Below are 17,234 nucleotides of genomic sequence, written 5' to 3'. Positions count from 1 at the left end.
AGGCAGTTGTGTTGAAGTTGTAGACCTTAGCTCTTTCAGCTCCTTCCCAATACACCTTCAGGCTCTCCAAAATGCAACATCCTTAAATCAGCAGTTGTAACACATATGTAGTGTGTGTAAGTAAGATATCAGTCAACTGGACTAGCTCCATTTTTCATAGATCAAAAAAGTCCCGATCTCTAGTGAAGCTGTTTCTTATCTTTTTCTGCTTAGTTATTCAGTTTGTCCTTATTTATAACCTGGCTGTTTATGCCTGTTTTGATACAACATGTCATAACATTATAAACCTAAAATGTTTTGCTTGATGGAAAACTCCTGACAACTCGAAAACATCAAGATATCTTGATTGATTATCCTGCACTGATTCCAAGGGTCGGGTCTATCTGCACAGCCATCTCAAAGGACACAACTCATAAAGTATTTAGCAATCTAATCTTATCTCAAAACATCTCCAAAAGCGAACTTGCTGGTTGTTAGCATAAAATTATATAACCTGGGTGAAACACATACAACACCAGGAACTCCCATTCATCATTATTGGTTAAGAACCGTCTTCCGACAAAGTGAAGCATTAGTCCAACTATAAATTGTGGGGCAGCATATTTAAAATACACAGAAATCATCCCTGAAAGCTAGAAAACTATAAACCTGCAAATAATTTTCTTAGTTGTGTCTTTACACCCACGTGAGTTTTACTGTGAATCATTAATGTGATCCTCACGATGTGTCATTGTGTCCACAAACCCCTTCCATGACATAATGGAACAGAAACTGGTAAAATTTTAACTTCAGAATAGTTATTTGGTTTAAAATAAGCAAATTACACACAAAAAATTACCTAAAATCACGACATATGGATTTTATTCATTCAGTTGATTCACTAATATGCCAGTCATTGTTATATAAAGGTATTTAATCTCTGACTTAGAAGTCCAAAAACTGATACTCATATCATGGTCCTTTGATTTATGTGTCCCAATAGGTGACACAGCACAATTATAGCTGTAGAGATAGAGAAAGGGATGTGATCGATTGTCATTTGGATAAACTGATAAGAAGGGGTTATAAAAGAGAATAAGAGCAGATGTGTAAAGGACAAACATAGCAGGGAGGACTCTTTTCTTTTCTGTTTGACAGGGTTTCCTCTCTGGCTCCCTTCTTTGCCTTTTAAAACTTTGCTCTCTCTGGAATCCCGGTCTTTTCCACACTCTTTATTGATATGCTGCACTTTTACAGCGAGTGAGAGTTTCGTTCTCTGAGTCTCAAAGGTAAATAAGGAAGAACTGCACAAATTCCCCAGCGTGGAAAACACTCTGACCACATCATGGCTCGAGCTGCGCTCCTGATTGTGGCTATCCTTGTTGGATTATGCATGACATATTCAGGTAAGTACTGAACAGGTTGGACTACTTTAATGTGCTCACTTATGTAGCGAATTTTAAGGGCAAGAAGGCACAGCATGAGCTGAAATCAGAATGATCTTTTGACTGAGCAGTCACTGCTGGCTCATGCATGATTTACCTAATTTGACCAGTTTGACAGCATTGTTTCCTTTACAGAGTGCCTTGTGTTTAAGCTGTGTTTTATACTAGAATTATCTCGTGTTTGCTGATGTACACTTTATACACTGAGTATAAAATGTTTGGGTTGAAAATGCAAATGTAGTAAATTACACAGAAGTCTTGTTAAGTTGCAATTTTAAAATCTGAGAAGCATCTATGAGGGCACTCAGAGAGAGTGTATTAGCTATCCCAGCAAAGCTAATACTTTATCTTTCTGTTTTAAATAAAGTAGAACTCAAATAAATATAATGAGTTTTTTTGCCAATCGGTCATCTCTCCACCTGGCTTAGATTTGGAGTGCGCAAACATTAATTTAGTTGATTATTCACTAAAAATCTCAAAGAGTTTTACAAAATTAAAATAAGAAAAATGCAACTTTTTTATTGTTACCTGCTAATATTTTTTAACCTAATTAACTCTTTTTAATTTAAGATTTTCAACTTTTATAAACCGCCTAACTTCTACTGATTAATTTCATGGGTTTGGTTTCATTTCAGTATTTTAGAAATTTAAACGTGTTAATTTTGACTTACGTCCCATCTAGATGGTGTTGAAGGTGGCGACCAGACAAAAGTAAAAACAGAAGAGGTACTTTTTGCCAGTTATCACACCTTTTTGTCTGCACATTCATATTTTATACTATCATCTGTATATTGCTCTTGTAATGTACTAATGTACAGACTTTTTTATGTGATTCAGACGGAAATGTACATGTCCATACTTTGCTCACCATTACCACCGCACTTGTCTCCATCTTCTTCAGGTAATGCTCCCTGCAGACATAATCAGTGACGGCACTGAGTTAAAATTCAATTTTATTTCTATAGCATCAAATCACAACAACAGTTGCCTGAAGGCGCTTAGTCACTACTTTCATCCTTCTATAATAGGTCTGCTTTTAAATATATTTTCTAGTGTTGCATTATGAGATTGCTGACATTTCATTTCCTTGCTTTTCCAACACCAGTTCATGCTCTGACACCTACTGATATCACCACTGTTTATACCTTGGGAATACCAGATTCAAACAGGTATATTGCAAAACAAAAAAAGCACAAATCTATGTAAGTAATACTGAAGAATGAACACTGAATGGGTCAGCACGTACTGTGGCTTTAAAAGTAAACCTAACTGAACACAACCACCGTCTTATACAATGTGTATGTCTTCATTTTTAGGGATGAAGCCTCCAGAATTATCAGTAGACTAGCTGGTAAGTCTCATTTACAGCCAGTTGTACTATTTTCAAATATCAAGAGATGAATGTATAAAATGAAAAATGTACAATGCAATCTAATATAAATAATCACATTGGTTATCAACTGTTAACCTTTGAAATTACTTTTACATGTAGTATTTGTAATCACAAAACTGTTTTCCCAAAATACTTTGTTACTTTATGACTGAACTTCGGTTTCATGGTTTCAAAGTTAATAATTTCCCAACTAATTATTATTATATCATTTAAATCTCCTATTATGTTATCAGGCCTAGAACTTGACCATTAATCTTGTTCTACCAACTGTTCCACCGATGCTATCCCCTCTCGGCTTCTGAAGCAGGTTCTGGACTCAGTCGGACCTTTCCTTCTGGTCCTGATCAATGCCTGCCTCAGTTCTGGTTGTTTTCCAACACCCTTCAAGCACGCTGTTGTTCAACCTCTCCTTAAAAAGCCTAATCTAGATCCATCCCTACTCTCTAACTATAGGCCCATTTCCAACCTCCCTTTTCTGTCTAAAGTACTGGAACGAGCCGCCCTCACGCAGCTCCAGCTATTTCTTGACAATAACAATCTCTATGAGAAGTTCCAGTCTGGTTTTAGAGCTCGGCATAGCACAGAAACCGCCCTTCTGAGAGTTTTTAATGATTTGCTTTTAACTGTTGACTCTGGTTGTGCTGCTGTCTTAGTAACCCTGGACCTGACAGCAGCCTTCGACACTGTTGATCACAACATACTGCTATCCCGCCTTCAACATTGTGTCGGTTTAAAGGGCACTGTCTTAAAGTTTTTCCAGTCCTATTTGAATAATAGGAGTTTTTCTGTTCACCTTGGTGAACTGTCATCTCCCAGAGCTCCTTTAACCTGTGGCGTACCTCAGGGGTCCATACTAGGCCCCCTGTTGTTTATTCTGTACTTGCTCCCTCTGGGCGATGTGCTCCGTAAACATAATGTGTCCTTCCACATCTTTGCCGATGATATTCAGATCTACCTCCCTCTGAGGTTGAACTGCAATGTTTCTTTGCAACCGCTACTCTCCTGCTTGTCTGACATTAAGACTTGGATGACTCTTAACTTCTTACACCTTAATGAAAGCAAAACTGAAGTCATTGTGTTTGGGCTTCCTAAAGATCCCAACTTCTCTCTTGACTTTTTGGGACCCCTAACCTCCGATTGCACTTCTTCCATTAAGAGTCTTGGTGTTATTTTTGACAATGCTTTTAAACTTGATAAACAAATTAGCTCTGTAGTTAAGGGATCTTTTTATCATTTGCGGATTTTAGCCAAAGTCAAGTCTTACCTTTGCAGGAACGATCTAGAAAGAGTGGTCCATGCTTTTATTACTTCACGGCTAGACTACTGCAATTCCCTCTATGCTGGCCTAGATCGTTCCTGTCTACATTGCCTTCAACTGGTGCAGAACGCTGCCGCTCGCCTGTTGACCGGTTCAAAAAAAAGAGACCACATCACTCCGGTTCTCTGCTCTCTCCACTGGCTCCCAGTTGCCTTTAGGATTGATTTTAAAATCTTATTGCTGGCTTTTAAGGTTTTAAATGGCACTGCACCTTCTTACCTGTCAGAACTCCTTAGTACTTATCGCCCCAGGAGATCTTTGAGGTCAGCCGACCTGATGCTTTTAGATGTTCCCAGGTATAAATTAAAGACAAAGGGAGAGAGGGCGTTTGCTGTGGCTGCACCCAGACTGTGGAACAGTTTGCCTCCTCACGTCAGACTCTCCAAAAGCCTAGAAACTTTTAAAACCGCTCTTAAAACTCACCTCTTTTCATTGGCTTTTAGAAAGGTTTAATTTATTTGTTTTATATATTTTTATTTTATTTTTATCAGCGAGGTGTTATTACGAAATTGTGTTCTATTGTATTTTTATCTGTATTTACTGTACAGCACTTTGGTCAGCCTTGGTTGTTTTTAAATGTGCTCTATAAATAAACTTGACTTGACTTGACTTGACTTGTTTTAGTTAACCACTATAAACCTGCTTTATCATTTCACCTTTCACTGCCAACTTCAAGTGGATTAAAGCTTTTTTTAAAAATGCTTATCAAATCATTAAGGCCTTTGTGATTATGTTTTATGTACTTTTACAGTTAATAGTTCAGTTCAAGGTCAGGGTTAATAAACATATAGTTTCCTTTATCTGTAAGGATACGATAGGGGCCATAAACATTGGTTAGTGACCCTGATTTCACATGAACATAAAAGAAAGCAAGCTTTCTTTTTATCGTCAGTTATCATCTATGTCATAATGTACATTGTCTGTACATTATTATTGTGTGTTAACGCCTACCACAGTCTTCACTGTAATGTCTTTGTGGTTTGAATAGAGTTGCTGTCCATGTTTAACCCCACGGTGATTGCTCAACAATCAGCTCAGAGCTCATCACAGTCCAGGTAAAACACATTATGCCCATTTTACAGATAAATACTGTTTAAGAAGACAGATGCAGGGTTCTTTACATGAGAGTTTCTGTGTTTGCAGGAGTTTACTGGAAGAAGCCGAGGATCTTTCACTCTCCCTTTCACATCAGGTAGAATTAACCCCTGTCATATTAATTTATGCATTTTAAACATCTAAATGTTTCTGTGACCTTTACAGTGAATGAGCTTATCCACTATTAAAACAATGGCATATACATAAATACAAATGAAACAGATGACAGGATACTTTCACTAAAACATCAATCTCAGCTTGATATCTCAACAAGGAGACATGGTGTGCTTGGGTACTCCCATAATCACTAACTAATTTAAATCCCCCAGTCATGGTTATTCAGGAATGTCTCTGGTGGTGAAATGCCACAGTTATTAATTAATTTTAAGTTTCATTTTTATAACCAATATCACATACAGAGGTTCAAAGAGCTTCACAGGCATAAAAACGTATTGATAAATGAGGCCACTTTAATTTAAGACATTTTAACGCATGAGTGAAAATCAGTCATATATAAAATCCTATGAAGCACAACGAGAGGAATGAACAAAAGCATCAAACAGAAACAGAAAGTCAACGTGAGATTGATGGAAACTGTTACGTTTTCTCTGGGTAGATGTGAACAATGACAGGTTAAGTTCATAAACTGCAAGCATTCGCCCAACTGAGGCGCACTGTGTTATCCAAGAAAATCAAATCTAACAAAGTGTGCATGAAAAAGAAATAACTTAGACACTCATACATTATACTGCATGTCCTTTCAGGTGGAAGACTGGAAGCTTGTGCTGCTGTTTGTGCCCGCAGATTTCATATGTGCCTGTTCGTCACATGTAAGATCTCTTGTTTAATTTCTGCTGAGGCTCTATTTTTGGTGCCGCATGTGACGAAAAGGAAAAAATACAAAATGTTGCCATTTCTTTGTTCTTCAGGTTGAAGAAGATATTGAGGCTGCAGTGCAAGAAGTGGAAGCAGCTCTGCAGATACTGCAGAAACGGGTATGGTCCTTTTTTTGGATTCAGTTTTTCCATGAACATATGGATTGGCAATCAAAAATAACACTCTGGGTGTATGCTTACAGCTGCATCGTACTTTAGTTCATGTGGTCACCTGGAGTGGATATCATCAGCAAGATAAGTGAGTGTTTCCCATAAAAATCTACCAAAAGCAACGTGTTAAAAACTCATGTAAAACATGTTTCAAGTCTGTTCTGTGTTATGCATGTACAGTTATAGGATTGTTTTTAATTTTGTAGCACGTGTGAGTGTAATGCCAAACGCCTATATAAAGCAACTCTCCTGAAAGCACTGCAGGTAAACTACTTGTAAATAAATGCATTTTCTGTGCATCCTTTTTTTTTTCTCTCTGACATATTTTCCTGCCTAACTGACTATTTTATTTGGGATTTGTTTTCAGGATACTCTGAGCCATGTCTTCAAAAATCCAAAGTGGAATAACAACGGTGCAGACTTCACTGTTATGTTGCATTCAGCCCCCACTATCCTTGAGCCCCAATCAGACTCTGTAAGTAACATTGTTCCTATCAGCTACGTTGCATAATCTTTCCTTTATTAACAACTCATCAAATATTGCTGACTAATGTGTACCTTGCATATGTAATGTGCTTCCACACAGTCTAGCCTTGACCAGTTGACTATTCAACTCTGGACAAACCTGGTAAGTTCTTAAACCACACTTAGATGCAAAAAGGAAAATGTATAAAATGAAAATAGGCAGTGTGAAAGAGCAGCAGACTTCTAGAAATTCATTTTATTCTGACATTAAAACCATCCCTTCAATTTAAAGGCCAGAAATAACAAGTGTCAGATTAAACACAGATTAAAGTGTTAATATGCCTGACAAAAGATTTAATGATTTACTTCACGGGATTATCTACACGATGATTCCTCTCAATGTTGTTCACTCTGAATGCACAGATGAGTGGATTGTACTTTGTAGGCTGCTGGATGCAAAATAGCTGCACATATAACCCCAAATCTTAACCACTCATTGACCTTTTCTTCTCCAGCTTCAGCCACTGACAAGTGAGCCCAAGGTTACAGACAGAAATGCCATAACTTTTCCTTGCCCTAACCAGGTGAGTCACTGCAGTCTATTGAAAAATGCCTTTGAAGTGTTAATGTGTTATGCTTTCATCTCATAGAGTAGACTTTTTAAGTTATAAAATTCAATGTTAAACTGTTAAAACTGTGAATTTTCTGTTCTCATCCCAGGAGCGTCCTTTCCTGCGTACACAGATTAATTCCCCTCCTGAAACAGTGGGGGAATTTTACAACAAAGCAGCAGTTCAAGTAAGAGTCAGATATGTAAAAAAAAAAAAAGAAGAAGAAGAAAGAAAAGAAAGAAAGAAATAAAGTAAAGAAGATAATTTAAATCTGTAGATAAACTGACCTGAGTATATTTTTTTAGGAGATGGGTACCGAGATACCTTGCACAGACCGTAACCAGTCTAACACCGTACCCACATCGGGTGAGAAATGATTTTTAAATTCCACTACTACACTGAGGGATATGTTTCTCAGTCCAGTCATGCTCAGTCACATTGTTCTTTCCACTGTACAGTTAATGAGCTCAAACCTGGAGACATCAAGGTGGTGGCAGCGCTTGGTGACTCTCTAACAGTGAGTGTTTCCCTTCTCCTACAGCCCAATTTCATCTAATGGGAGTCCAAACAGTAAAATCAATAATACTACTGCTACTACTACTGGTAATGATAATAATGATAATACTAATAATTTTCAAAAACATTAAAATTTAATAAACAAATAATTTCAAAGGTAGGAAAGGGTGAGCAGTCTGATTCTTAAGAAAAATAATTAACTCTATCTCTCATTTGCACTTAATTTACAGACCCACTAGATCTAAAAAGGCATAAAACCTTCATTAAAAAATATTTTAGAAGTAAACAATCATAAAAGTATTTTATGATTTTATGTTTTTAACTTTTTTACTGTCATACTTTTACAATTTTTTGTAATCACGTTGGATTTTCTTGAAAAATTGCAGTTATTAATGACTTTTCTGCAATCTTTATACATTTGGGGTAGAATAGGATGCAAGGCAGGCTAGTTGTGGCCCAGGAGCCATATGTTTAACACCTATGGTATAGTACCTTGCAGGACCAACCAATTCATTCCTTTGGGTTTTATTAGCCCGGCTTTTTATTGTCTTGCATCTGATGTTTCCTGCAGGCGGCCAATGGCGTAGGTGCAAAATCAGATAACTTGTTGTTACTGCTTAATCAGTACAGAGGATTGTCATGGAGGTAAGACAAGTTAAAATACAAATTTGTTTACATTTTGGAAGAGTTACTTTATAAAACTAACTAAATTTCTGCAATTTTCAGCGTTGGTGGTGACCAAAACATAGCCACTGTGACAACTCTGGCCAGTATGTCTCTATTTTGCACTCATGTTTTTGAAGTTGAAAAAATGGTAGTTGTATTTCACTTATTAAACTAAATTGTGGTTCTCATCACCATCACTAAAGGATATAGGCTTGAACAGGCCTATCTTTTATGCAATCTAATGACCTGAATCAACAAAATGAGTTTGGTTGCTAAAATGAAAGGGCACTTTTGTATACTTAAGAAATCTAAATGCTGTCACAATGACTAAATTACAATATAAGAGTATAACAATTAAATCATTATTTGAGGGTTGTTGTTTTTTTTAACTTCTAATCATTTTTTCAGACATCCTGAGGGAGTTTTCCCCCTCCCTGACTGGATTCTCTACAGGAATCAGTGGACAGAACGATGCTAAAGCCTTTCTCAATCAGGCTGTTCCAGGAGCAAAGAGCGAGTAAGTCACATTTGTACTTACTTTCAACCTTAGCAGGATTTGCAGCATGCTATACGAAAAAAACATAATCAGCAAGTTTTAAAGATAACATTTGTTGCTATTTCTAGTGACATGGCAGGACAGGCGCGCATCCTAGTGGACAAAATGAAAAGCGATTCGGTAAGTCAGCAATAACTGCAGGAGAAATATGCATACTGGGGACTTTATTAGGTACACCTTCCTAGTACAGGTTGGACCTCTTTTTCCCAACAGAGCTGCCTTATTTCTGTGTGGCATGAATTCAACAAGATGCTGGAAACACTCCTCAGAGATTTTGCTCCATATTGACAGCATCATGAGTTGTCTGGTTTACATCCATGATCCATGATCTCTTGCTCGACCACATCACAAAGATGGTTTATTGGATTGGAGCACAAGCCGACCCAAGAAAATGCCAAGACTGTCGATACCAGGCAGAATGGATCCATGTTTTCATAAAGCATTAGCATTCGTTTCCTGTTCTTAGCTGACAAGAGTGGCACTTTGTGAGATCTTTTGATGCTGCTGTAGCCCTTTTTGCTTCATGGTTTGATTTGTTGTATATTCAGAGATGCTCTTCTGCAGACCTTGGTTGTAACAAGTGGCTATAGTTCCTTTTTCTATCATCTCAAAGCAGTCCGGCCATTATCCTCTGATCTCTGGCATCAACATGGCATATTTTCTCTTCATTGGACCATTCTCTGTTAACACTAGTAGTGGATGTGTGTAAAAATCTCTGTAGATCAGCAGCTTCTGAAATACTCATACCAGCCCAACTGGCACCAACAACTATACCACATTCAAAGCCACTTAAATCACCTTTCTTTCTCATTCTGACACTCAGTTAGATCACCTTGGCCACATGTTGATTTGTTGCCATGTGATTGGCAGATTACATATTTGTCTTAACAAGCAGTTGAACAGGTGTACCTAATAGAGTGGCCGGTGGGTGTACATTCAGACACAGTGTCATGTGTATTTTGTCACAGCTTTAAGTTAATAATGAACAAATTAAACACAGAACTTTACCTCTTATGTCCTCCAGCGTATCGATTTCAACAATGACTGGAAAGTTATCACCATGTTCATTGGTGGAAATGACATATGCGACTACTGCAAGGACACTGTAAGCGCTCCACATGTTGTCTTTGTTGTTTTATATATTGTACTTACTTACTTTGCCATCATAATCAGGCGGTTTCATACCATTGAACTGCCATAAACTGCTGAATTAGAAGAAAAAAAGCTGTTAGAAATATAGTTTAAATTTCAAATGTCAATTTTTGGTCGAAATCAAATTTAGAGATATTTTTCATGTTGTTCATCCAAAATATTTTATTATTTTAATGACAACTTAAAATTATCCTCATTATCATAACAATCTTTCAGAGACAAAAGCCTCAAAAGTTGCTTGCTTTACTTGATTAACAGTCCAAAATAATCATTAAAGACAAGTAATCATAGTCAACTCCTGCATTAGTGAAGCTAGAAGAAATTATTCGGCATTCAAATTATAATCAAAATAGTTTAATTGTACGTTTCAGTGGAATAACTAATTCAATAATTTACCAGATATTTGTTTTTCACATTTATGCTTGGGATCTTTTGTAATAGAGATTTTGTTTCCCCCCTACAGATCTATTACTCACCCAGGAACGTGGTCCGTCGGATCAGTGAAGGTCTAGACATACTCCACCGTGAAGTATGTTCTCATCTTCTTGCACCTTGCTGCCACAGCCATTCAGTATCCCTGAATGTTTTCAATGTCGAAATCTTTCCAGGTGCCTCGTGCCGTTGTTAATCTGGTAGAGCTGTTTAGCGTCAAACAGCTACGTGATCTGCACAGTGATTCGACTTTGGGGTGTCCAACTTGGCTTGCAAAGTAAGCAATATTTTCTTGTGTTGGACAAACAGTTTGACCAAAAATCGTAAAGCACTAATTGACACTCTGTGCATTTATGTTCCAGTATGTTTTGCTCCTGTGCCCTGAGTCCTAAAGACGGATCAGCTGAACTCGAGATGCTTGAGACCTACAACACAGGCTACCAGGTGTGAAAGAGAAAGAAGTTAAAAAGAAGGATTTTCCATAATTTCCACATGTCAAGGTTCAGGGTTCCTTTATTTGTCATTGTACAATTTTAAAAAATTGAAGAAAAAAAACAAAATTTACTCCTCCACTGCTTACAATAATGGCTCTGGAGTAAAGTGATAAAATAAGAGATGAATACAGAAAGAAAATAAATAAACTAAATAATTACAATTCTCTGTGCTTTCTTATGTGCATTACACATTTCTCAAGCTTACTAAACCTGACAGCAGCATTTTCAAAGGCATAAATAGACTGACTCTACAGTCAGTCTATTAAGGAATGAAAGTAGATTTCAATTATAATAACAGATTCTTTGTTTCTTTGGTTTAATAGCTGCATTGTATAGTAACTGAATAATTATGACTAAAAATTAAAGACACCTCTGTATTTTAAACAATTTCATGAGGTCATAATGAATTTATCTTGAGGTTTAAAAGCTTGCTACAACAAATAAGTGGACTTTTTAAAGGCTAAAGAGGGCGATATTATGATGTCATTGTCCACTGAATATAACTGTCACTGCAAAGTCAAAAACTTTATTTGCTTTTTATTCTTGTGAGGTCATCTTATGACTGTCTGTCCTCTCAGGTTGGCATGCAACAGCTCGTTGACTCTGGGCGGTATGACACGCATGGTAACTTCACTGTGATACTGCAGCCCTTCCTTAGAGGGCTTTCTCTTCCCAAGTTACAGGTAATGTCTTACAAATGTGAAACACCACACTTTTACAATATTTTTGTTTTCATTTAGGAATTTGTTTAACTTGAAAAAAAAAAAGTCTTCCTTTCTTTGGCTTCTTTATAAAAGGACGGCCGGCCCGATCGCTCTTACTTTGCCCCTGACTGTTTTCATCTCAGCCAGAAAGCTCACACACTCATGGCCCGTGGTCTGTGGAACAATATGGTAGGAGTTTCTACGGCCATTATGACATCAAAATTTTCTCCATGCGGGTTTGTTTTTTTTTGTTATTTAACTTCTCTGATACTAAGTAACCGACTTTCATGCTCTTTTAGCTTGAGCCACTGGGCAGCAAGACTTCTACACAAAACTTCACAGCTGGTGTTGATTTGATTTGTCCCTCTGAGGTAAAAATGAATCTAAATCTCAACATTCTGCATTATTATGTTATTACTTTTATGCTTTCATTAGCTTTTTTTTTTTTTTTTAATTTCCATTTTTCTTTCCAAATACAGACAGTCCCATTCATTAGGACGGCTGTTAATAGCGGCTACACCTTTCCAGGCCCACCACCCACTCCTGCTCCAGTCCAGGTAGGTTATAATTTAGGTGTTTCATACCCCCCAAACACTTGTGGCAAACATTTATTATTTACATTATGCACAATGGAAAATGATTGAGTCTTAATTATGAAATATATCTTTATCATATTACAGAACTGGGGGAGTGACTTCTCCTGTTCAAACACGGCACCGTCCAACTCTGTGCCCACTTCAGGTGCTCATCCTGTGTTATAATTCAGTTCTGAAATACAGTGATTACATGTCAAATATACTCATGTTGACTTTTTTAATAGCTCACAAGGTGCGACCAGCAGACATCAAGGTAGTGGCTGCTCTGGGAGACTCTTTAACGGTAAGCTCAAGAGCGTGACTGAAATTTTGTCATAACTGAATAAATCCTCTAAATAACTCCCAAAATTTTCCGCTCACTGTTTTTCATCCAAATCCTTCATTTGCCTCTCACAGCCATAGTCAACTATTTGGCAGCTATGCAGTTATCTGCCTGTGGTTTATGCGTCTTGTTTTTTCTTCTCTGTTTGTTCTCAGTTCTTGCAAATCTAATTTATTTCAAAGTTTCTAAATAAATCAAACGTACTTGCTTCTACAATAAAAACTGAATGCCAGAAAAACCCATTAATACTGTAATATTTCATAAATCACGTCACTAATAGACAAAGTAACAGAGTTACTGTCTAAAGGACGGATTTTCTTTGTTTTCAAGTACTTAAGAGCTGAAAAATACTCACTGGCACATTTTTTGGTCTCTGGGACCAATAGCGAGTAGATTAATCTGTAATAATTTATAATGGTAATAACAGTGTTACACATCACACCTTTTCTAGGTACCTATAAATCAGTTAATGTATAAACAGATAGAGTAATATCAACTTAATGAGAGAGTGGTTGAAACGGGGGAATTCTGTTAATGATTCAGCTGTAAAATCACCTTTTCCCAAATGTAGGCCGCCTTTGGTGCTAAATCACAAAGTCTGGTGGAGCTAAGTACTGAGTACAGAGGAGTGTCGTGGAGGTGAGAGACCAAAACAATACTTTGCACATTATAAAGTATAAACGTTGCATTCTAAACACACATTCTTTGTTTGCCTATTTTTTTTATTAGCATTGGAGGTGATGATACTCTTGAGACTGTCACAACATTACCCAGTAAGTCAGAAACCTCCTGTGTTGAACTGTAGTGCACATAAGCACCACTAGATGGCAGAAATAATCTGACAAAAAATTTTATTTTGTCTTTAACTGAGTAAACTCTGTACCCTAACTTTTTTATAATACATACTTTAGATATCCTTAAGAAGTTTAATCCTGATGTCCAAGGAATGTCAAAGGGGACAGGAAAAAAGGAGGCTGGTTTCAATGTGGCCGTATCGGGCGCTAAAATATCGTGAGTTCTGACGTTGACGTGTTATCAGATATATAAACGGCTTTATTACTATGCTATCTTGGAAGCATTGCATGGGCTAATTATGTGCAATTCCATGCAGACAAATCCCTGCACAGGTCAGAAGCCTTATTGATGCCATGAAAGAGGACCCAGTGAGTTTAACATGCATTACCAAGTGATTTTTAATGTAGCCTTGTCTCAAGCCTTGCCACGTTTTCTGCGGGAAAACACATGTAATTAAACCTGTCTCTCTGAATCTGTCACCACCAATCAAACTAGGCCGTGGATTTTGAGAACGACTGGAAGCTTGTGACCCTCTTCATCGGAGGGAATGACCTGTGTCAATACTGCAACGATCGGGTGAGTTGCTTTAAGTCGTCACAGGAAATGTGGTTTGAAGGGCATTTCTAAGGGAAAAAATTATTTCCCTCTGCAAGTGTAGTGCTTAAACATCCAGTGGTGTTAAACGCCCTCTCGAGATATCATCACTCCCCAAATGGAACTAAGCACTGGAGCAGAATAATTAAGCCTTGTGAGCACCCCCCCGTTTATTGTTTTATTGTGTCAGACAGGGATGAGAGCAGACATGGTTTGTTTTCAATAAGCACATTCTGTCGCTTTAGCCCTGCAACACAGATCACCCCCTCCCTCCTCTACCCCGGCCTATGTCTGCGTTGAACAAGCACACAGAACACAGTGACAGGCCTTGTTCTCTAAGAGGCATAAACAACACAGAAGTCAACCGAGACTCTCTTCTTCCTGTCTCTGTCTTGCTCGCTCCCGCTTTTTCCTTTCTCATTTTAAACCCACCCCACACCCCCTCTCCCATTACACCCCTCAAGCTCCACTGTCAGGGTAGTCTCTCTTTTAATGTTTGTGCTTTGAAGCAGAATATCAAAGTGCAGCATCAATTTAAGATGAGCTCTGAGACTGTAGTGACAGCTTAGGGTTAGTTGTTGCTAGTGCGCTCTTACATGTTGCATGGCTCTCTCTTGGTGGATTCAAACTTGGCCACATTCCCCTCATATCTGCCTTAATTATGCTGCTGGCTACAACAAAAAGAAAAGAAAACACTAATGGGGTGTGGTGGGTGGGGCAAAAAGTCGTGGCTGAACTGAACTAAGTTCATGTGTTAATAAATAGCCTTATTGATTGCATCTCTCCAAACTACAGGCCATGCACTCACCTAAGAACTACAGCTATCATATGATGACAAGCTTGGACATGCTGTACAATGAGGTGAGACTATTTTTATTGACGTAAAAAGAATAATATTATATAGTAAGCTCATAAGTGAAGATACCTTTAAGAGATTCTGAACCAAAAAAATATTTGGGTTCATCCAGTTTTTTAGCTCCACTCTTCTATGATTTTTTTTTTTTAATTGTAGGTTCCCAGGACGATTGTGAACGTGCTGGGGATCCTGGAAATTGAAGGTCTTCGCAAGATCAATAAGGACACCCTAGGGTGCAGTGTGGTGCAACAGTATGTTCATCAATCTAAGCAACTTTTCATGAATAAGACCATTGATTACAAGGCAGTCTAAATCACTTCTCGTCTATATCTAGGGAATCTGTCATAAGACATCAGGTCTAGGTGATAGATTGAGCAAGCGACTATATGCTGTAAGGCTAAATACAACAGCCGAGGTTCTCCGACCTGAGGCCCTTTCCTGTAGATCCCCTCCTCTTCATTGCACTGTCTATTGAGAAAAACTAGAATATCAGATATAATTTGTATTGTATGACACAACTGCCTCATACCAGAATGAATAACAAATCAGTGATTTTTCCCTGTGTATCCCCAGGTTTGTCTGCCGATGCTTCTTGGACCCGGGAGAGAATTCACCAGAGCTGGCAGAAGCAAAACGAATCAATCGGGAATACCAGGTTAGCAGGCTGGAGCCTTGATAGTAAAATGTTTGATTCTGAACAAGTGTTGATGAATCAGGATTGTTACATTACCTTAATAACATCAGCCATCTGTTACTCCCAGACTGAAACCGAAAAATTGTTGGATGGAGGTCGCTATGACGACAAAGAGGATTTTGCTGTGGTTCTCCAGCCTTTTTTTAAAAGCACCATCTTACCTTTCAATGCTGTAAGTCTTCCGTGTGCGCATCACCCTCCACTACGCTCTACATGTATTTATATGTAAACATTTAGTTTGCGGACAGTAACACGTCTGTCAGTGCTCAGGATGCATTTTACCCACAAACAGGGATGATTGTGTGTTTTCCCTCGTGCAGGAAGGCCAACCTGATGTCACATACTTCTCCCAGGACTGTTTCCACTTCAGTGAACGGGGACATGCTGACATGGCTGTAGCTGTGTGGAATAACATGGTGAGTCTTTTAATGTGGGTAGTAAAGGGATAACTGTTTGCCTTTATAATTACAACATCTCCCTGCAATTTATGCTGAACAGACATGCATTTGTGGTTTTGTCTCTAGATGGAACCAGTTGGGGAAAAACAGACGTATAACGCCTTTTCAAATGGCAGAGACAGAATCAAGTGTCCCACTGAGGTAAGGAATCAGCTGCAGAAGCACTTCTTATTGCAGCTTTCTTACAGGTTTATGGAATTGAACTTTGACATCCTATTTATATGTTCCAGGAACATCCTTACATCTTCACAAAGATAAACAGTGTGGCTCCTGCAGTCACAGCCACACCACCCATAACTGACATCACACCACAAGCCTCGGGCAATCCAAAGTGTCCTAACACTGTGCAAGCATGGCTCGCTGCTGTGCTGGCGGTTGTTGGCCTTCTGATTGGTTCAGCTGTCACCTGGCTCCTCTTCTCCTACAAAGCCAGGAAGAACAAGAAGAAGATGATGACTTCGGGGCAGATGAAGGGCACAGAATTTTAACTTTGTTATGTTTTTTCATGGGACTAACTAGGGGGGGAGGGGGGGGGGGGGATAAAGAGCTACTCAAACATTGACAATGAGGCTGTTTTTCAAAACTGTACAATGTTATATATGATCCTGTTTGCTTTGATAAATTAATGTTGTAACTTAAATACATATGTCTATGTATATATAAATATATGCAGTAAAATAAACACTGAATTAAGTTTCTGTGGTAATTTTGTGTATACTTGTAATGTGTTTTCATTTTGAGACAAATACTAGTGGGACTGTATGGTGTGGGTGGTGGGAAATGGAGGGTTAATTGGCAATAATTCATGAAACAGTGTACTGTAGTGTGACTGCTCAATCCTGACCCAGCTTAATACACTTGTTTGTGCAGAAAAAGCACTGCAAAACAGAAACTACTAATGCTCCAACTGGTTAGGTTGATTATTACCTCCAAAGGCCGAGCCTGCTGATAAAATATACACAGGAATGGTTTATGATCCCTTTAGAGTGATGAAATATGCCGACAGCTTCTGTTGATTATGTCACAAACTTGTGACAGGGTGAAAAG

At 38.2% G+C, this 17,234-nt stretch overlaps 1 protein-coding gene across 1 annotated transcript; it reads left to right on the top strand.

Moving 5' to 3' along the window:
• Positions 1–1,091: 1,091 nt before the first annotated feature.
• LOC147307093 (phospholipase B1, membrane-associated-like) lies at positions 1,092–16,703 on the top strand. Its single transcript, XM_086275273.1, has 43 exons — positions 1,092–1,385; positions 2,107–2,150; positions 2,262–2,325; positions 2,530–2,593; positions 2,741–2,775; positions 5,124–5,190; positions 5,279–5,327; positions 5,995–6,060; positions 6,160–6,225; positions 6,309–6,364; positions 6,483–6,540; positions 6,644–6,751; positions 6,863–6,904; positions 7,257–7,325; positions 7,462–7,539; positions 7,658–7,718; positions 7,811–7,869; positions 8,440–8,513; positions 8,595–8,638; positions 8,943–9,051; positions 9,159–9,210; positions 10,115–10,195; positions 10,706–10,771; positions 10,851–10,951; positions 11,037–11,118; positions 11,747–11,851; positions 11,966–12,061; positions 12,172–12,243; positions 12,352–12,429; positions 12,553–12,613; positions 12,693–12,751; positions 13,362–13,429; positions 13,520–13,563; positions 13,702–13,801; positions 13,902–13,953; positions 14,081–14,161; positions 14,975–15,040; positions 15,192–15,286; positions 15,609–15,690; positions 15,797–15,901; positions 16,050–16,145; positions 16,254–16,328; positions 16,418–16,703. The coding sequence occupies exons 1-43, from the start codon at positions 1,325–1,327 to the stop codon at positions 16,673–16,675; spliced, it is 3,249 nt and encodes a 1,082-aa protein (XP_086131399.1). The 5' UTR covers positions 1,092–1,324; the 3' UTR covers positions 16,676–16,703.
• The last annotated feature ends 531 nt before the right edge of the window (positions 16,704–17,234 follow it).

This window comes from Aulonocara sp. 'chitande type north' Nkhata Bay, linkage group LG19 (assembly GCF_057382095.1).
Source record: "Aulonocara sp. 'chitande type north' Nkhata Bay isolate Kocher_YH1m ecotype deep benthic linkage group LG19, A_spYH_male_GT1.1, whole genome shotgun sequence".
In the NCBI taxonomy this organism is placed as follows: domain Eukaryota; kingdom Metazoa; phylum Chordata; class Actinopteri; order Cichliformes; family Cichlidae; genus Aulonocara; species Aulonocara sp. 'chitande type north' Nkhata Bay.
This window is presented reverse-complemented; position numbering and strand designations above follow the sequence as displayed.

Bases quoted from the DNA above. Each gene is read 5' to 3' on its own strand.
- LOC147307093 (XM_086275273.1), top strand. From the start codon at position 1,325: ATGGCTCGAGCTGCGCTCCTGATTGTGGCTATCCTTGTTGGATTATGC. The intron at 2,594-2,740 runs GTATATTGCAAA...CTTCATTTTTAG, and splicing joins GGAATACCAGATTCAAACAG to GGATGAAGCCTCCAGAATTA. The intron at 12,614-12,692 runs GTGCTCATCCTG...CTTTTTTAATAG, and splicing joins CAACTCTGTGCCCACTTCAG to CTCACAAGGTGCGACCAGCA.